Source organism: Thunnus thynnus, chromosome 24, assembly GCF_963924715.1.
Source record: "Thunnus thynnus chromosome 24, fThuThy2.1, whole genome shotgun sequence".
Lineage (NCBI taxonomy): Eukaryota > Metazoa > Chordata > Actinopteri > Scombriformes > Scombridae > Thunnus > Thunnus thynnus.
In genome coordinates, this window is record NC_089540.1 from 19794983 (window position 1) to 19817615 (window position 22633).

The window sequence follows — 22633 nt, forward strand, 5'->3', positions numbered from 1 at the left end:
GCTCAGTTTGTATCGAAGCGTCTTCTGTCTCCTCTCGTCATGTTGGAAAACTTCATCACAGATGATAAATAAATACAGAAATAGTTATTACTTATTATTATTTTACATTTCTGTTGTTTTGGCAACATAAACACACCTGAGGTTCAAAGTATTTTCATTATCGATGAATCGTTTTGTCTATAAAATGTCAGAATATAGTGAAAGAACTCTGTTATATTGTCCCAGAGTCCAAGCTGACGACTAAAACAATAACTCGAGTTTATAATCTGAACTAAACGGTTGAGACCAGACCGTCAGTTTAGTGGCAGTTCTGGAGCTTTCGACCAGATCACATGACTGTAGATGTTCAAAACATGTTTTTATTTACAGATAATTCTCAGACTGATCATCAGTCAAACATAATGCTCTCATTAAACATGATTTATTGAGTTTAGAGGTTCGTAGTCGACACTAGAGATGAAAAATCTGTTATTTCACCTGAATCTGGTTAAAACAGAAAAACAGGAGAACGCAGAGTTTGATCTCTTAAAAAAAATAATTTGTTGTGTGTGTGTGTGTGTGTCTGTGTGTGTGTGTGTGTGTGTGTGTGTGTGTGTGTTACCAGGTCCTCTGATGTTTACCTGCTGCCTTCGTTAACGTCGCCTTTATGCCTGTTAAGTCTCTAAAGCCTGTAATCTTCACCCTTCACTGCCCGCTGATTAAAACACACACACACAATAAAACACACACTTTAACACACACACACACACACACTTTAACACACACACACACACACACACACAAGCCCAGATATCATATGTCGTGTGTGTGTGTGTGTGTGTTTCCAGATGTTCTCTGTTTGGGTTTGACCTATTCTCCATTACATGCTGGTCTGAACAGCTTACGGTGTTTTGTCACATGACATTTGAACCTCCAGCCGGAGCTGCAGATCAATGTATTGTTTTCAAATTGGCCCAGAAACGATTGATTAGTCAAATCTCGTATTTGTTTCGGTTGATTCATTGATAGTAATGTCATGATCGGACTCCAGCGTTGTCGCTCCGCAGCTTTCTGTCCACATTAAGCTAATTTTAAAAAAACGATGTTTACGTGTGAAAACTAAGTGTTTTCTCCTCAGATCATTTTCAAAAAGATTAGATTTTAACGTCCACAACAGCAACTTTGGATTTATTCATTTTTTTTTTTTTAAAAAGTATCGTTTTCTCCTTGTTGACACTAAAACGGGAGGAAAGAGTTTTCAGATTTATGTCGTCTGGAAACACTTTTAGAAATGTTTGTATTTACGTCTCAACACTAAAATGTGCTGCGAGTGTTTTCAGATTTATCTACTTTGGAGACTGTTTTGAAAAAGTTAAGTTTTCCCTTTTTCCACATTAAAACACGAGGCCAGTGTTTTCAGATTCATCCACTCTGGCTCAGTTTTTCTTGTTTTCGTCTCCGGAGACGTTTTCTCGTGTGTTTGTTGTTTTCAAATATCTCAGATTTTAACATCTAAACTCAAATCCAGGTGTAACATTTTCAGATTATCTCCTCCGTCCTTCCCCTTTTTTATCCACCATGTTTTAAAAATGTTTAGATTTATCCACTCTGAAGAAATGTTTTCAGAAAGCTCGTCTACATGTCGGATTCATCTACTCGAACACCAAATGTGAAGCGTTGTTTCCAGTTTAAAGGAATAAAACTGACGTATTGTTGACGGACGGCCACATTAAGTCATTGTAGTCCAAATAAATACATTTCAGATCACAGTGGTCCTTTTTTAACCTTAACTTACCAAAACTACTGATTTAAATGAATCAAAAATACGACTTTTTATCACTTTGTATTGATTCGTCAATGCATTTGTTTCTTAATATTCGCTTTTTCCCTTTTTCTTTTTACAAAATCACCAACCAATAGAGCCTCACTGAAAATTAAATTGAGTGGTAGATTGTGTGTGTGTGTGTGTGTGTGTAATAGAGAGAGAGAGAGAGAGAGAGAGAGAGGTCGAGCGAGGTTTAGTCAGACTGATGTCCTCTGATTGTTTCTGATGTGTTCAGTTGGAGGCTGAGCAGCTTCACATCACAATCCAAAAGACTGTCAACGCTCAATTAATTCATTAATTCATTATTATTTAATAGCAGTTATTTCAATTAACACTAATTGCTTTCAGTTTGTCACGTTTTGTTCTCGGATTATTTCACCTCCGCAGCACAGTGTCGTGTTTCAGGTAAGTCCACTTTTATTTTTTTATCAGCATGTTTATTTATTATTTCATGAAAGAGCTTTAATTATTGTTTTCAGAAACTCTGCAGACATGAATATATTATTTTAGGGTAAAACTGCAGGTGATAAAATACTTTAAAGTTTATTGGTCATCATAGAAACATGATTATTTTGTTTTCTTTTATATTTATGTGCAGATAAACGTGTCAGGAGGTATTTTATGTTTGTTTTATCGAATACTAAGTTTTAGTTTTATTGTATTTATTTGTGGATTTTAATTATTTCTTTATTGATGTCTCCTTTAATTCACCGTTCCCTCTGAATTCAGCTCGACTCGCTCCACCTCCAGTTCATAATAAAGTAATTATTCTATTAGAATAAATAATATAAGATTTATATAACTGCAGATGTATTTAATAACATAATGAGTAGATGGTAGAGGAAGTGTGTACGTCTGTGCACATGCTTATTATTACAAATATTCTAATTACACAAAATACAAATGTTTACAAAATTATAGCGTTAAATAAGTGGTGATTAAACGCTGCTGAAATGTGAATGCAGGACACAATAACTATTATTTACAGCAGGAGCAGCAAATTAAAATTTCAATAATGATTTAAATGATAGATTGTTGGACAAATGATGTAATTGTAGGTAAAAACACTCGTTCATCAAGAAATGAGTTAACGTGATGTTGATGAAAATAACTGTTATTAGTATCATTTGTGTTGTTGATTTAATTTTGAACGATTGATTGTAAGATATTACAAAGTAATTACAATTATAGAAAATGGATTTAAAAATCTTTCCAGCAACTTTTACCATTTAAACCACAAACTCAGATACTATCAGAAATGTTAAAAAAAACAGAAGTCAAAATTTGAATGTTTAGCCTTCGAATTTTAATATCTTTTGGTAAAAACCACAAAATATCTTTAGAGAAAAGAGCACTGAAAACACAAAATTAATAGCCCATTTACCCTAATAAATAAATTAATATCAATATCACAATGACAATGTAGCTTTACAAACAAAAGCAAAATTAAGTATTTTTACTGTTAAAATTGAAGGAAAACCATCTTTCCACTGTCATAAAAAACACTCTGTAGTTTCTGTCATGACATAAACCTTTAAATTCTATGAAACATATTTTAAAATAACTCCTTGTATTTTGTATACATTTATGTGTTGTCTGTGCTGCACTTTACTGCCTTAAATCTGAATGTAGAAAGAACAAATAGAAACAATCTAAGGCAATAAATGTACCCCCCAAAATCCAGAGATTTGGGTCTAAAAGAAGTTAAATGAAGAAATAATTCTCAGAGTAAATCATCTTATAATCAGCTGGTGTTTGAGACAAAAGCTCACACAGATCTGAGCATTTAAATAAACTAAACCCGTCTTTGCTCTATTATAACCGTCAGAAATGTGATGTCACCTCTAGAGGAGACGCCAAAATTAATGGGCTGAGTTTTGGAGAAATGTGTATTAAATAATGATCTTTTATTTTATAGATTGGTGCGGCTATAAAGAACACTGAACAATGTAAGAGTATTCTATTTGTGATTCTGCGTTGTTTTTTTTTTTACCTACATTTGTTAAACATTAGAGGTAAAATCAGTGTAACGAGCCCGTCCACTCTCCCCACTGCTGCTGTTTACACTCATATTAGTTTATTTTAACACGGCAGTGAAGAAAAATACACTATATTGATTCATGTCTTCATAAAATCCAGAGAAACAAACCTCCATGAACGACTTCAGCTCAGTCAGAACAAGACCAATCAGTGGTGTTCAGTTGATAATGTGACTTAGATTAAACTAGAGTTGTGTCTGATTTCAGGCTTCATTTCCTTCAAAGTTGATGCCTTGAAGCAGAAAATATCAAGAGGGAACACATCAAGACACGTGACATGAACATATAATACCAAAACTAAAGAAATGATAATCTGGCAGAAACACAAAGACAAAGACAGTTCCAACAGTCATTCATGTGGTTTGTAAACTAAACCACTTTGTAGTAGCTCAAAGAACATTTACAATGTTTTATTTCTCTTTTTTCATTTATTTGCTGGTTAACGTTTCTTTGTCAGGAAGACAACAACCAACCTGAGCAAAGACCTCAAACATGATGTTCTCTATGACTATTCTAAGCTAAAGCCATCCGAGGTCTGTACTGCGAAGCAGGATTTGGGGTCATTGAGGTAACTTCAGGTTTAACTCTGGGTTTTCAGTCCTACGACGGTGGTTCATCACCATGGTAACTGATAATGACAGGTTAACTTAAGAGGATCAACACCCGACCACTGACCAATCAGTCCTGAGTTACAATAAAGTGACTTTTAAAAAAGATCAATATATATTTTTATAGATCAGTAGAAACATTTTATTGTTCCGTGTTTCTGGTTTTAAATCAGAGCTTCTAACAAACGGAGATCGTTTACGACACTAAACACATATTTTAATAGTTTAATAGTGAAGCTGACAGTGTGGATGATTTTAGTCTCTGATTCATCACTGCAGTCAGAATAACATGAGACAACTGTGTGATGAAAACTGCAAATAAACACCAGAGAACAATAATCCTCACTGTTAATTGGCTCCATGATTATAAATCATCAGCCTTTACTTGAAGAGTTTACCAACTTTTATGTAAACAGTGTCACGGCTCTTGTCAATCAGATGTAATTGTCTTTTTAATACAAAATACAAATACAAATACTTTTACACTCTTTGCCTCAGTAGCAGAAATGGTCTGACGTTACTTTAAGTTTGTTATTTGACATATTCAGATGGTTTCTATATAGTATAAACACTCCCTCTATACTTCAGTCGTATAGAATAATTCCTACATGTCGATGGCCAAAGTGCAAAACTTCCTATGTAAAGAATTTTCTGATTGGCGGATTTCACTTTGGATGATGAGAACAAGGAAGGCTGCTCATATTCAGTCTGTCTGCAAGATAATCTCGTCCTTCGTTGTGACAGAAAAGTCACACAACAAAACAAAAACACAACGCAGAGTCCCTGGATGTGTAGAGAGGCTACAGCACGAGTGGGTTACACAATCACTGAACATTCATTTCCAGTGGACGAGGAAGCAAATACACTGAATTTAAGGAATTTCACACTTAAGGAATTCTGACCCTAGTATACTACAATGTAGTAACTATTACATTTACTACATCTTTTTACCTGAAAACAAACTTAATTTTGTTTTTAATTTAATTTTAATTATTAACTTAAATTAGAGCATCGTTTTGTAAAAGCTCCTATCTGCACTTTGCGAGGCATTAATATCTAGTCAGTATTGTTAACACATAATATAATAATATAGTCCAAAAACAGTGTATAATGTATTGGGTGTCCTTAACAAATAGCATTCTGCAAGAAAACAAGTTTTTTTTAGTTTTCTCAAAAAAGTGCATTTTTCAGATAGGAGGTTTTGCTCTTTGGCCATCGATGTATTTTAAGTCTTACCCTACTTTTGATATGTGGAAATTATTTCTAGTGTTTCTACATCTTCTTATTCTGTTGTAGGATTACAGGCTCGTTTACATTTCATCATTCATCATATGAAGAATTTCATTCATGGTTCTGATGATCTACAATCGACATATTGGCTCTTTCCAAAGCCAATATGTCGATTTAAAAGGTTTTTAAGAATAAATTTGGTTGAAATTTAAGTGAAAATCAAGCATTGATCAAGACAAAAACAATGACTGTAGTGGAACTAGGCAGTACGATGCCCATATTAATTTTATGTGTATTTCAACTCTTTATAACAGTGTCATATTTTGTTGGAGACCCCAAAGCTTCCAAAATTTCCAAAGAGACCAAAATATGTTGGCTGAATTTGGGCGAAATGTGTGTTAAATAATAGAGAATGTGTCATCATGGCTTTGAATATTTCCCTTAAATTAAGTGTTGGAAGAAGAAACATACACAGTAAACTGGTATACTGTGTATGTTTCTGTCTGACAGTGTAGAAAAATGTTTTTTAACTTAAATTTGGTTGAAATTTAAGTGGAAACAAAGACTTCATGAAGACAAAAGCAATGACTATGATGTAATCTGTTGTTAGTTTTGTATGCAGATATTAGTTTTACGTGTATTTCAACTCTTTCTAACGTCATATTTGTATTTTTAGATTTTTATATAAGTGTAAATTACTTATCTGCATGTACTTTTGTTTGTTTGCCTCAAATTGTACCCTAACTGAATTGAAATGCGGCCGTCTTTTCCCACATTTGGAGGGTTCAACTTCTCCGTCAGTTGTTAATATCCAACGATCAGCTGCAGAGCGGCAGGTTGCTTTCAGGCGTCTTCACTTGTATTTCCAAAGTGTTTCTGACAGTAATGGGAACTTCAGAGGAAAGTTGGAGCGACTGTAGTGATTCTTGTGATTAATAACTGTGTCTTTGTGTCTCCAGATGAAGGTGGAGGGCTTACAGGAGGACGGGGAGTCTGGTTCTGTGTCCTCAGCAGACCGGACCGCCGCTGTTCGCAGCAGCCCCAGCTCAGCTGAGCGCTGCATGTCGCGGCTGCTGAGTGCGGTGGAGAGCGAGCTGCAGGCCGGCCGGGAGAAGGGCGACCCGACAGAGAGGGAGCTGCGGGTGACGCTGGAGGACGCCGAACTGTGGAGGAAGTTCCAGCACATCACCAACGAGATGATTGTCACCAAGAACGGACGGTGAGCGACATGAGAAGACGAGCTTGAGGCTGTTTAATCAGTGTTTTCACATTTCAGACGTTTGTGACAAATTCTCAAAAATAAACCACAAGTTGGAAAAGACATTTCAGTTCAATTAAGGGACAATTTGAGCCGAGTTTACAAACAAAAGTACAAATAGATAATTCTGTCACACATAAAAATCTAAAAATACAAAAACAATGACAATGTTAGAAAGAGAAAATACACATAAAACAGACAATGTTAGAAAGAGTTGAAATACACGTAAAACAGACAATGTTAGAAAGAGAAAATACACGTAAAACAGACAATGTTAGAAAGAGAAAATACACGTAAAACAGACAGTGTTAGAAAGAGAAAATACACATAAAACAGACAACGTTAGAAAGAGAAAATACACATAAAACAGACAACGTTAGAAAGAGTTGAAATACACGTAAAACAGACAATGTTAGAAAGAGAAAATACACGTAAAACAGACAATGTTAGAAAGAGTTGAAATACACGTAAAACAGACAATGTTAGAAAGAGAAAATACACGTAAAACAGACAATGTTAGAAAGAGAAAATACATGTAAAACAGACAATGTTAGAAAGAGAAAATACACGTAAAACAGACAATGTTAGAAAGAGTTGAAATACACGTAAAACAGACAATGTTAGAAAGAGAAAATACACGTAAAACAGACAATGTTAGAAAGAGTTGAAATACTCTTAAAACAGACAGTGTTAGAAAGAGAAAATACACATAAAACAGACAACGTTAGAAAGAGTTGAAATACACGTAAAACAGACAATGTTAGAAAGAGAAAATACACGTAAAACAGACACTGTTAGAAAGAGTTGAAATACACGTAAAACAGACAATGTTAGAAAGAGAAAATATACGTAAAACAGACAATGTAAGAAAGAGTTGAAATGCACGTAAAACAGACTGTTAGAAAGAGAAAATATACGTAAAACAGACAATGTTAGAAAGAGAAAATACACGTAAAACAGACAATGTTAGAAAGAGTTGAAATGCACGTAAAACAGACAATGTTAGAAAGAGAAAATATACGTAAAACAGACAATGTTAGAAAGAGTTGAAATGCACGTAAAACAGACAATGTAAGAAAGAGTTTAAATACATGTAAAACAGACAACGTTAGAAAGAGAAAATACATGTAAAACAGACAACGTTAGAAAGAGAAAATACACGTAAAACAGACAATGTTAAAAAGAGTTGAAATACACGTAAAACAGACACTGTTAGAAAGAGAAAATACACGTAAAACAGACAACGTTAGAAAGAGTCGAAATACATGTTAAACAGACAATGTTAGAAAGAGAAAATACACGTAAAACAGACAACGTTAGAAAGAGTTGAAATACACGTAAAACAGACAACGTTAAAAAGAGTTGAAATACACGTAAAACAGACAATGTTAGAAAGAGAAAATACACGTAAAACAGACAACGTTAGAAAGAGTTGAAATACATGTAAAACAGACAACGTTAGAAAGAGAAAATACACGTAAAACAGACAACGTTAGAAAGAGAAAATACACGTAAAACTAATATCTGCATCCAGTCATAACAAACAACAGTAATAACATTCAGTTATAACAGTTATAACAGTAATTGCTTTTGTCTTGATAACTTCTTGATTTTCATTGAAATTTCAACTGAATTTATGTTAAAAAAACACCATCAGACAGAATCATACACAGTATACTAGTTTATTTCAGTATTTTTCTTGTTCCAACAATGATTGAAACAAAATATTCAAAGCTGAGACGACACATTTTTTTACAGCTGCCCCATTTCTTGATTACAGGTCTTTTGTTATTGCCTCCAAAATTAATTTTAGTTTAGTTGGATCTCTTCTACGGCTTGGATACCCATGAAATTCGTTCTTTTTTCCCATAAAAAGTCTCATTCAGTACGTATAGTACTACTACTCACATACAGGGTGCAATTTGTGAATAAATCAGAACTACAGTGAGTCTATAGAGACTATTTCTTGTAGCTGTTACAAAAACATTTACAAAATAATTATGAACTTCAATAAAACAATTACAGAACTTTTGGCTCTCAGGGGTGTGATGTCATGGTGCTTTTCTCATGTGATCATATACAACAAAACAAAAGATTAAATATTAATTTAACATGACAGAATTAAATCCCCAAACACTCAACAAACAGGCTACAGTATTTGTCTACTTGTCAGACTAAGAAAACATTCTACTTCGATGACAGTCTTCTTTTTATATTTTCCTGCGGAGGTGGTCATCCTCGGCTTGTCTTCCGTCTCTCCGTCTGCAAATCTCCGAGCAGGGACGGCGGCGACCTCTGGTCCATTTACTGCGTCATCATGTAGCCGAGACGCCGCTTCATCTCTACTGTCACACCGGCGCTGACAGTGAAAGTCTGTTTCTGATTTTATTATTGTTTGTTCTAATGACTGTTCTCACGTTGCAGCACTTTACGTAGATTTTCTTCAAACAGCCTATTTTTATTTTAAATATTTTATATCGTCTGTGGTGAAGCAGCATAAATCACTATGAGGGGGGATGAAATAACCCTGCTCACATGCAAAATGATGGCGTTTCTGAACAGCCTGACATGTCCCGAATAAAACAAAATGTGGCAGCCTGGGTTACAAATAAAGTGACTGAGATTAAAAAACAAGCAAAAACAGCCTCCTGGGTTTCAAAGGGGGATCAAATCTATAGAAAACGTAATTGAATGAATAAAAAGTGATTTATTATTGAGTTTGGTTGGTGGTCGTCCATGATATTTGGGGTCATGACAGCTGTGTGATCAGCACTTTAGTTTCCAGCAGCATTGACAGTAAAAACATTTTCTGCAGATTTGTTGCACATGAACGTTGTCTTTAGGAGACGTTTTGTTTCTGAATATTTTCTCTCAAATCGCCGAGACTAAAAAAGAAAAATGGACCATGACGACTTCGAGTGTTTCTGTGTTTGATTCTGACTCCAGATCAGCGATCCTATTAACCGTGGTTATTCATTAGTCTCGATAGCAGCCGTCAACGCTGCCGAGGCGTGTTGACCCGTCGCGCCCTGCGGTGGGCAAACACTCCATTCACACCTGCAGAACGCCACTTCAACTGCTGTTACTGATGGAGAGTGTGTTTGTCTGAATGTAGCTTGAGGGAGATAAAGTCATGGCTGATTCTGCTTTTGTAAACTGATGTGACGACAAAAACGACAATGTGTCCAAAAACTGGAGAATCAGGCTTATCATTATCAAGTAATCTGCTGATTCTTTTTTCAATTGTTTTGTCTATAAAATGTCAAAAACTAGTGAAAAATGTTTCCCACAGCCCGAGGTGATGTCTTTAAACGTCTTGTTTTGTCCGACTAACAGTCCAGAACTCAAAAATATTCAGTTTACTGTCATACAAGACAAAGAAAAGCATTATATCATCACGTTTGAGGAGCTGGAACTGGCAAATATTTGGCATTTTTGCAGCTAACTGTATCTGTTTGCCGTTTGGTGCTGAGCAGGTAGTGTACAGCGGCTTTTTACAGCTTTTTCTCTGAAAACGACGCTATGAGATGCTGAGAGTGAACCAGAACAGTAAAGTTGCAGCCGGACAGATAAACAACGAGCTGAAACTCACTATAAAGCTCCGTAAAGCCGAGAGGAGCTGCAGAGTCACTGATAATTAGGTAGATAGGTTCATCACTACGAGCCACAACCAACACGTTACTACATAGATCAGACTGAGGAGGAGGGAAATAAATAAAATTACAATTATAGCAGCTTTAAGAACAGATTTGACATAGTTGTTCTTTACTGGATTATTTCCATTTCATGTTGGTTTATAATTCTTCTCGACTACATTTATCTGTTACTTTACAAAGATTTAACATACAAAGCACAGTCAGGCAACCAGACTGTTGTTTTACGACCTAAAAACCAGAAACTTTCTTTTTTTTTTCAGTTAAGAAAAGCTTGTTGAATCCTTTTTGCTCTTTGCAGTTTTTCACATTTTTGCATCATGATTTCAGTCTGGATCCTGTTTGTGAAGCAGCTTTAACGACCTAAAATTGGAGAGTTATTTATTTAAAGTGACTTTTCGGGGTTTAACTTACTTTAAATCATCAGCTGCAGTGATTAGTCGATCGACAGTAAATGAATCTGCAACTACTTTGATAAGTGATTTATTGATTCATTATTCTGAGTTAGTTTTAAGAGAAAATGTTTGATTCCAGCTTCTTAAATGTAAATATTTTGCTGGTTTCCTTCAACTTTAATGACAGTAAACTGAATCGGACAAAATAAGACATTTAAAGACGTCAACTTGGACATTTTACTATTTTACTATTTTTTTTTCAGATTGATAGATTCACAGATTGTTTCATCTTAAAATGTCAGAAAATACTGAAAAATGTGCATCCCAGTTTAGTCCAAGTTGACGTCAGATGTCTTGTTTTGTTCGACCAAAATCCAAAAATATTCAATTTATAAGGATATAAAACACAGAAAAGCCGCAAATCTTCACATCAGAGAACCAGAGAATGATGTCAGTTATTGATTGATTATTAAGAATCTAAACTGTGTATCTGCAGACGGATGTTCCCGGTCCTGAAGGTGAGCGTGTCGGGTCTGGACCCCAGCTCCATGTACTCCTTCCTGCTGGACTTCGTCCCGGCCGACGGCTGCCGCTGGAAGTTTGTGAATGGCGAGTGGGTGGCGGCCGGCCGGGCGGAAGGCCGCGGCGAGGGGCGGGGCCACGGCGGCATCTACATCCACCCTGACTCGCCCAACTTCGGAGCTCACTGGATGAAGGCGGCGGTGACCTTCAACAAGGTCAAACTCACCAACAAGGTCAACGGAGGAGGACAGGTACACACGCACTTCATTTACAGCTTGTTCATTGTTTCTTCTCTCCTTTCTTTTTCCTTTCTTCCCCTCTTCCTCTTCTTCTTCATCTCTTTTTTCTCTTTCAGTTTTTTATTTGTTCATTTCTTTCTTTCTTTAATTGAGAAATGTTCTTTCCCTCATTTCTGTGTTTTATTCTCCAGTTATTTGTTTATTGGTTCGTTCGTTTCTCTCTTTAATTCTTAATTTTCATTTCCTTGTTTTCTTCATCTTTTCACATCCACATTGAAATGTGAGATGGGGCGGCGTGATCCACGTTGAGTCGGGTCTTTATCTTTTTGAAGAAGAAGTGAAACAGATGCCTGTGAAAGGGTAGCAGGTAGGGAACCATTTTCCAAAGATTCTTAAAACACTTGTAGAAGAACTAGTCATCAGGGCCCACAGTTTGACCAGTCTGACCAGTCTGACCAGTCTGCATCGCCATAACGGTTCTATTAATCTCTAAATTTTCTGCCTCCTCTGGTTCAAGAGTTGGTTTTTCCAAATCATACATCATATGAATTTCTTTCTGATTTCTCGTTATGTTTTGGTGTGTGTCTCTTATCTGGGGAATAAGTTGTTGGTGTTGGTGAGCCATAAGCTGGTTTACATCGTCACCATATTCATAATTGTTATGGAATTTTCCATCTTTAGGGGTTTACAGGTTGGAGTGACATTGGGTCAAGACGACACCTTGAGGTCACGCTGTAATTCTTAATCTCTCCTCGAGACTTCAGCTGTCTGTGTTGTTTTGGGGAAGCAGAAACCTCTCTGATAAAGAGTATATCAGCATTGCCATGGTTGCCTTCTAGACAACACAGATAGGTGGAATGTGTAGCCAAAATGTGTTGACAATGACCTGAGGCTCAATGCAACTTGATTTAAGATGTCATAGGTAAAGTGCAGTCCTTTGTTTAGAAACTATGAACCAATTAGACTGATTTTTTATATTGTAGGCCGATCTGCTCGGAGAGACTAAAGACTCAGACTGTCAGAGGGCAGAACGGGTGGAGACAGCATCCGAGTTACACCAACTTGGATGTTCGCTGTTTATGGTTCTCCTTGATCAAGTAACCTCAAAAAACATTCTCAGCATTAAGACATCAAAGGCTCGTGTGTGCTTCTCTCCACTGAAGTGTTCACCATCGCTCAGAAAATATCCACAACAATAATAGGATACAAGAGGCCGAACCGGACCCCTTTCTCGGAGAGCTGGGACTTCACTTTCATAAACGCTGCTGAGCTCTTCACTGAAATCCTCATGTAAAAACACCCAACGTTTGTGGAAGTACAGCTCCTGTGTCTGTCTGCTTGTCTTAGTACTGAAAGAGAACCAGAAACACTCTTGGTCTCGTTTGCTCGGCTTTCGGGATGTTGGGTGGTTTAGGTCCGACTCGACGGGCACTTGAAAGCACAAGAGGTCTTGTGACGTCTTGGTCATAAACTTGACCGGGTCCAGACCCTCCAAATTTTCGGGAATGCTGACCACTCTCAGATTGGATCCCTGCGACTGGTTCCCAAGGTCGTCTAGCCTCCTCTTCACCAGTTGGTCCCTGTTGTCATCTTCAACCGGCGAATGTGTTCATCATGTGACTCATAGTAGGACTTAACTCGTTCCAAAGAGGTGTTCACCAGGTTCTCCTTTTAGTGCAGAAGACACCACTTGTGTCATATTGGCAAGAAGTGAAGCCTCTCAAGGTCGTCTGGTAGCATTAGCATTAGCATTAGCATTAGCGCCACAGCCATGTGTGCAGCTGTCTTGTTGGAGGCCTTGTCGTCTTTTTCCCCAGTTTTATTTCGGAGATGCATTTTACTTTCTATCTCGGTGTCCGGAGTTGTACACAATGTTGGATAATGAGTTACTTACAAACGTACAGCAAAGATGAACAGGTAGACTCACACGCAGCTCCATCTTCAACCTCTCGTTTCTCCTCTTCATCGTTTCTCTTCTCATCTATTTTTTCTACTCTTCCCCTTCCTCTTTTTTTAATCTTATTTATTTATTTCGCTCTGTTGTTTCTTTCTTGCCTTCTAATGTTTTCTTTCCCTGATTTCATATTTCATTTTCTCGCTTCTCTTCTTCTTCTTTCTCTTTTCCAGCTGCTTCCTCCTCTTCTCCTCTCTTCTTATTTGTCTTCTCCAGTTATATATTTGTTCATTCTGCAGGGTTTACTTTCTTTAATTGATCATTTTGTTTTTTCATTTCATCATCTTTTTCTTTCCCTGCTGCTTCCTTGCTTCCTTCCTCTTCTTCTTCTTCTTCTGTCCATTATCCTGCTCTCCATGTCAAGAGCGTCTCCTCTTCTTCTCTCTCTCTCTCTCTCTGTTATTGCACTGGAGTGGGCGAGAGACTACCGCCTCTAATTAACCACTTCAGTCCCTCTCCTCGCTCACTTCACCTGCTCGCCCCCTCGTAACCACGGGAATGGGATAAACAGCTCTTAATTGGCCGGCGGCGGTTTAATGCACTTCCTGTCGAGAGCCATTTCTCTCAGAGGAGGCCTTCACACACACACACACACACACACACACACACACACACACACGTGCAGCACTACAAAATTGGCAATAATGTTGTTTATATTTACCCCATTATCCCTGTCCAAACATCACACACACACACACACACACACACACGCAGTAATGCAGAGTTGGAACAGAGAGCTCGGCCATAATGAAATAATTGCTCAGCTTATTTGTACATTATGGTAATTATGTTTTTTACTGGGAAATTAATTTACCCATCATGCTTCAGATGGACGAGAGAGAGAGAGAGGTAAACTATATTCAAAAAGAGCCCACACACACTCCAGCTAATGTGGGCACTGCCAGGGTAAACACACACACACACACACACACACACACACACACACACACAGGCGGTGGCGGGGTCAGCCTCTCAATCTGAATAGAAAACAGTTTGTTTTTGTGTGTCCGCCCGGAGAGCTGGGATTGGTTAATTGGGGCTCGTTAGCGAGGGAGGAGAGAGAGAAAAGACAGATGGATGAAAGAGTGTTTGGGCCAAAAGACAAAGATGGCTGCACTCCATCAACTCTCCTGCACACAAAACTACACTTGGATTTGATTTTTTTTTTGTTTTTCATCTTTTCATCGAGCCAAAATGTGCCGAGTTTTCAAACTTTGAACAGAAAAAAAGTATTCAGATGCTTAATTTAAGTAAAAGTATCAATACAGCAATGTAAAAATACTCCATTACAAGTAAAAGTACATAAGTGTTGCAGCAAAATTATACTTCCACTCCACTACATTACAGAGGGAAATATTGTACTTTCTACTCCACTACATTTATTTGACAGCTTTAGTTACTTTTCAGATGAAGATTTGACACAATGGATAATATAACAAGCTTTTAAAATACAACACATTGTTAAAGATGAAACCAGTGGTTTCCAACCTTTTTGTCTTTTGACGTCTTACAAAAAGCAGTGTGTAGTCGGGGTCACATTTCACATGTCTATGAGTTGTTAACAGCTCCACCAAATAGTGATTTTTCCCTCTCAACTTCTCACATGCTTTCATTTCAATAAATGTTCAAATGATCCAATATTTCAGCAAAAATCAAAGATTAGAGAAAAAGTCCAAAAACTGAAAACAGATTTGTGTATCAGAACTTTGTTTTTTCTTCTTTCCTCTCCCATTAATCATCTCACCACCCCTCAGATTTATCTGCTGACCCTTTGGAGGGCCCCGACCCCTAGGTTGGGAACCACTGGACTAAACTAGCTAACTGTATATAAAGTAGTGTAAACTAGCTCCACCTCCAGCAGCTACAACAGTAACATGCTGCTCTAACACTGATGCTTCACTATTAATAATCTAATGATGTCATATATAATAATATATCAGTCAGAGGGACCAAACCACTACTTTTACTGCAATACTTTAACTACATCAAGCTCATAATACTTATGTACTTTTACTGCAATACTTTAACTACATCAAGCTCATAATACTTATGTACTTTTACTGCAATACTTTAACTACATCAAGCTCATAATACTTATGTACTTTTACTGTAGTAGGATTTTTTCATGCAGGACTTTTACTTCTAATGGAGTATTTTTACATTGTTGTATTGGTGCTTTTACTGCAGTAAAGTATCTGAGTACTTCTACAACTCTGGGCTTCAAAGCGTCTCCAGTGAAACCAACAGGTGACGTCACAAACAAACCGATGTTTCCGTCTCTAGTGAGGCTAAAAACATCCTGGTTTGGCAAAGTGACCTGCAAGCTTCACAGCTCCGTCAAAACCAGAGACATCCTCCTTCCACCCCAAACTACACACTGAAACCAGCAAGTTTTTAAAAAAGGAAACACTGCTATACCTGCAGGAAAGTCAACTCAACAACAGATACACTTAAATTTAGAAAAAGGTCAAAACGAACCTTCTTTCATCCTGCAAAGATGCAGACAGAGAGCCTCCATTTCAACATTCACAGTGTGATTAACAGCTTTTACAACCAACTATGGACAGATATATGAACGTGTATGTGTGTGTGTGTGTGTGTGTGTGTGTGTGTTTCAGATCATGTTGAACTCTCTCCATAAGTACGAGCCGCAGCTTCACATCGTGTGCGTCGGCTCTCGTCATCGTCTGGTTTCCAACGTTTCCTTCAAAGAAACTCAGTTCATCGCCGTCACCGCGTACCAGAACGAGGAGGTACACACACACACGCACACACACACACACACACACACACACACACACACACACACACACACACACACACACATTATCCACGTTAGATCAAAATTGGTGTTTCAATTAGAGCAGCGACTGACAATTGTTTTCATTATTGATTAATCGTTTTGTCAAGGTGACGCCCTCAAATATCTCATCATATTATCTGATCAATAGTCCAAAATCCAAAGATATTTATTTTATGATCATGTATGATAATTAATAGATTATCAAAATAGTTGCTGATTAATTTTAATTGATTGATTACTTGATTAATCGACTAATTGTTGCAACTTAAGTCCTGATTATAGATGTTCTGATGCATTATTGCAGATATACAGATATTATCAGTATTTAAGACTTTAACACTGATACCAGTGTATCTGAATAAGCTTCCAGACATGTTTTAGGACATAAAAATCCAATGCTTGGAATAATAAATCTACAAAAAAGTTCAATGACCTTGTTAAAAATCCTTAAAACGACTATTAATGACATGTATTCCTTCTCTCTCACTGAAAAACCCAAAATCCATGAAGATTAGATTCTTCATGTGTGTTTATTTACAAGACAATGCTGGAAAAAGTGACACCAACCACAAATTATAAGCAGTAAAATTGAATAGGAAAAATATATACTGTATATATTTGTTGATTTTTAAAATTGTTTCTCGTTATTTTGAGTTTTATTTCATGTTTGCACACAGTTTCTATAATAATTGTATAAGTTTCAGTAACTATAGAATTGCAACTTCTGTTCTTTAGCATAAATAAGAATTACAAGTATTTTGATTTATAAATATATATTTTCATAATTTAAGGTAAAAAAATGTGTTTGTTGCAACAAACCAAATAAAGAAGCTGTGAAAATGTTCATGAAAACACATCATCTACCAGTCTGGTTAGAAATAACGGTTGAATAAGTAATAAATAGTTCCAGTGCTGTTCTGTTGATCCTCGGCTGTAAAACTGAACAGTTTTTGGATGTTTTTGTTGTGTTTCTCTGATCAGATCACGGCTCTGAAGATCAAATACAACCCGTTCGCTAAAGCCTTCCTGGACGCCAAAGAGAGGTACGTACAACAACTGCAGCACATCTGCTCTCACATGACAAAATATGTCAGAAACAATGATTTTTAGTTTCAGTTGTTTATGAGAATCTCAGAAAACACTTTGTCTTAATTAGTGGCTTTTTTATTTCTTCTCTTCTTTTTTTCATAATTTACGTAACGAGGTGCAGCAACTACACTCACTAATTGGAAGGGGTGTCCGCATACTTTTGGCCATATTGTACCATGTCAGGTTGCAATTGCTGATGTGTTTCTAATCTTTGTTGTTTAACTGGTGCACGTAGTGACTGAATGAATGAGATACTGGTTTATGTCAGCAGACACTTAGCGCTTAGCATTTCTCACCAGGATACCAGAGGAAGTTAGCATTAGCAGGTGATTAGAGAGTCATTATCAGCTGCTCTGAGCTCCACCGTCTCGCTCATTTGAAGCGCTGGTGTCAAGTGTGAGAGAAACAGAAACCACACACACACACACACTAACACACACACACTAACACACACACACACACACACTCTCTGGTTATTCTCTGATTCTGTTTCATTTGTTCTCCTCAGGATCCCAGGCGGGCGGGGATTAACAGAGTCGTCGGAGAGCCGCGTCGGGATTCAACCCTGTGGGTCGTGTCTGGATGGTAACCCTAGGCTTTTTTTTTCCACCCACATTACGTGAAGACCCGCCCTACTCTGCCTCTGATTGGCTAGTACTCGTTGCCTTCATCGTGGGTTGGTTAGGTTTCGGCATGAGGAGTGTGATGGTTACAGTCAGAGCCAATCAGAGGCAGAGTAGGGCGGATCTTTGCTTAATGCAGGTTGTGAAAAAAATAACGCTAACCCTAGATTTGTGAAACTCTTGCACATGAGCACTTAATTCAACACAGTAGTGCTTGACTCTGCACGTGTTAACAATGACAGACCGATGACATCATTTATCAAATCACTGTTAATCAATGATGATGTTTGATGATGAGACAACGCTGTGGTTCAGGTCTGGTCAGGTTTAGGGAAAGTTCATGGTTTGGGTTTAAATGATCACTTGAAACGTGGTGCGGGTTAAAGTTACTACTTCCTTAACGTTAGGCAACCTTTGTCGTCATGGCAACAGTAAACACCATGAGAATCGTAGTTACAGTTTTTAAAAAATTGTCTCGCCACCCAACCCGCCACCCAACCCTCCACCCAACCCTCCACCCAACCCGCCACCCAACCCACCACTCAACCCGCCACCCGACCCTCCACCCAACCAGCCACCCAACCCGCCACCCAACCAGCCACCCAACCCTCAACTCAACCAGCCACCCAACCCTCCACCCAACCCTCCACCCAACCAGCCACCCAACCCTCCACTCAACCAGCCACCCAACCCTCCACCCAACCCACCACTCAACCCGCCACCCGACCCTCCACCCAACCAGCCACCCGACCCGCCACTCAACCCGCCACCTCCACGATGAAGAAACAACACCAACAAATCTCACAAGAGTCTCACAAATCTAGAATCACTATTGATTCGTGACCCTGTGAGTCGGTTCAAATCTGGTGAAACTGAGTCGTGATGTTTTGTGTATGAAAGTATGAAAAATAAACATATTTATATAAAGTATCTTTTTATGAATTAGGAAATATATTTATGTGTACAGCGCATATAATTCCTCTGTGAAAATATTATATTTCTTTCTGGACTTTTTTTCTTAAAACTAAATACAAAATGAATTGTTATTCATCTTATTGTGAAATTTAGTATTTGTTTATAAAGAAACAAATCTACAGTCTTTTTAAGTTTATAAACTGTGTTTCTTTCTTAGAATTACAGAATATAGAATTTAATATGTACAAAAAATAGAATGTAAGTAACAAAAACAAAGAAAAACACTACAATACCCACAAAATATAATAAAAAAAACTGATTATTATATTATTGTTATATGACAAAACAATAACTTCTTATGAATATATTCAACTTTAATTGATAATTAAAAGTAAAAACTATGTTTGTTTTATGTAAAACAACTGCAGTGTGTTTTATTTGTACAATTCAGTTTGAAAAACAAACATTCACTCGTTGAACCAATTAAAATATTTCATTTAAGCTTGACGCTTTACAATGAATTAAAAGCATGTTTTTCTACATAAATATTTAGAAATGAAGCTGTAAAATATATCTGTTGATTGTTTCTTATCGTTTTTTAACCTCCATTATCAAAATCAGTGTCAGAAATGTTGCATATCCTTTTCTGTTCAATATACACATTAATGCACTGTGACTAACCAAATATTAAATTAATAAATGTATTATGTTTTCTGTGTGTGTGTGTGTGTGTGTGTGTCAGGCTGGTCCCTGTGCTCAGCTGGAGGAGGCGGAGCTTTCTCTTACAGCGGCAGCCTCCCGCTGACATCACATCATCACCACGGTTACAAACACCACGGTTACCCGGGACGACACACACCTTACCCCACCACCTACCTGCCGCACCGCTCACACCCATCAGGTAACACTGTGCATATGTGTGTGTTTATATTTGTTTGTGTACTTTAATAAATAATATTTTTCTTTACAAAGGAAACACTGGTTTCACTGGAGACTCTTTGTTTTTTGTTTCAAATAAATATGGGATTTTCAAAATAAAAGGAAAAGAAGAAAAATATGAATGTATATTTCCATATATATTTATGTATGAGTGGATTAATGATACATGAAGTATAATGTACATACATTCATTTATTTATTTACAGTATATGTACAAACATTTGCATACACTTTTATATGGGCGTTTATTTATAATATATACATACATGTGTTTACAATATATAATCAAACACACATTTATATGCATACATTCATTTATAGTATAAAAATATAATACATTTATACATATTTATATACATTCATATATTTATTATTTACCTATGTTTATACAGTATACATATATGTATTTACACTGTATGTTTATATACTGTATATATATTTACTGAGTATTTATACATAAATGTTTTTACAGTACATACAAATATTAATAAGTGTACATATGATTTACAATCTATCTATGTAAAAAACTTTTATGTTGTATATATACAAACATTTAAACACATTTTTATGTATATTGATTTACAGTGTATATATATACAAACATTTATACACAGTATATATTAAAGCATTTTACACACATTTATATACATACATTCATTTACAAAATATTTACACATATTTAAATACATGCAAACATGTACATATGTTTGTATACATAAATCTCTCTACACTATACATTAATATATGTATTTATATACACAAACTGTAACCACACATAAACTGAAAAATAAGAAATTCTGTAAACAAAAACTAAAATAGCAAACATTTTGGGTAATATTTGTTCTAAATTTTAACAACAGATATTCATAGATTTGTATACACTTTATACTGAACTCATAAACATTTTTAAACAGAAACATAATTTTTGAACGTTACATACAGTATGTTTTTGTCAATACATACAAAAATAGATATAGAAATTACACTGTGATGAATAAGCAGGATTTATGTGCATATTTAATTTCTGTTGTGTCAGTTTGTCTGTCTGAAGGTGTTCAGGTGTTACCAGACGGATGGAGCAGCTCCTCCCCTCGTCATGTCTCCTCTTCCTCATCTTCCTCCTCCACTTCCCTTCCCCTGACGAGCAGTGCTCCTTCCTCACAGCCTCCTCCTCCTCACAGCTCCAGGTAAACTACACATTTGTGGCGAGTCACTCATTCAATTTGATCACTGATTCATTTAAATATATATATGAATGTTTGTGTTCAGTCAGTATCCCTGTTTATGGACGGTTGGCTGCAGTGAGCTAAGCCCCTCCCACTCACCGTGTGCCACTCTCCACGGACCAATCAGCAGCGAGAGCCTCATGCAGCCCCCCAGTCACGGTCGAGTAGGCGGCGCTGGATGGCCACCTGGCCCCACCCATTCCTTCTGAGGAGGGATGTGATTGGTGGCCGCTGGCTTCTAGTCATCACTGCAACTGACTATTGGTGACTAATTATGGATACTGGTCACTACTGGTGGCTACTAGTAACAATCAGTGGATATTTGTACATACTGGTAACATTTGAGGTGTGACTTTTGGTTCCTTTTTTATCTACTGGTGGCTACTAGTGACTATTAGTAACTATTTATACATAATGGTAACTACTGGTGGCCACTACTACATTTTTTCGCTGGGAACTACCAATGGCTGCTGGTAACTCTTAGATTACTAGTAGCCAGTTAAGTGTATGTAAATGTATATCACTTTTTATGTCAACAATTAATAATTACAGAAAATTAGCATGTCAACAACTATCAAATTTAAAAGATTCCAGTCCGGTTTTTTCTTCCTTTTGTTCATTATAAAATTATAAAATATTATAAAATATCTTTTATTTTTCTTTTTATTCAGAACAGTGCAGCTCCACAGCCAGTGGACCAAAAAACACTCAGACTTATAACTAATGTCAGTGGTGTTGTGGCGCCACCTGGTGGTGGTAAAACCATCTCTCCATCCTGTTCAGAGAGGAATTATATGCTGTCTTTATTTAAACATGTATATATCTGTACAGTCCATCAGCTGTTTTAATGTAAAGAGAGTGATATTTGATTGACAGGTCTAGTGGACAATCACACTGACAAAGTAAAAAAATGACATATTTCCTGTCCGAGTTTGTCTGTGAAGTTTCAGCTGCTGCATGATGCTTTCAGGTGTTGTTGCTGTTTCCGTACTCATGATAGTTTCTGAAATGTGGAAATCAAACAGATCAATAAAACTTTAAAAACACAATGAAAATATATTCTGCCGTCTCATGTCTTTGACAACACATGTGCTGAATTCTTCTTCTTCTCTTGTCTTTGTTGCTGTGTGTTGTTTGTTAGCTGCTGAATACACAGTAACACAGTTTACATCAATAAAGGCTTAGTTAAGGACAGTTTGCTTGTATTTGTTACAGAAAGAGAGGAAACTGCAAGAACCAAAAACATAATTTCTCCTTTTAAGTACACTTAAAACCACAAATGAAACATATTACAGCCAGTGTTTTAATATTACTGCTGGTAAAAGAAAAACAGAAT

At 36.8% G+C, this 22633-nt stretch overlaps 1 protein-coding gene across 2 annotated transcripts; it reads left to right on the plus strand.

Annotated features, from left to right (window-relative positions):
* The first annotated feature begins 6640 nt into the window (after positions 1-6640).
* Positions 6641-22356, plus strand: LOC137177485 (T-box transcription factor TBX19-like). Of its 2 annotated transcripts, none has more exons than XM_067583836.1 (8): positions 6641-6900; positions 11484-11760; positions 16321-16455; positions 17487-17548; positions 18103-18179; positions 19875-20033; positions 21108-21258; positions 21341-22356. In XM_067583836.1, exons 1-8 carry the CDS (start codon positions 6641-6643, stop codon positions 21504-21506), a joined length of 1287 nt encoding a protein of 428 aa, XP_067439937.1. In that variant the 3' UTR covers positions 21507-22356. The 2 variants fall into 2 exon arrangements, with proteins under 2 accessions (XP_067439937.1, XP_067439938.1); XM_067583837.1 differs by having other exon boundaries at positions 18103-18161.
* The last annotated feature ends 277 nt before the right edge of the window (positions 22357-22633 follow it).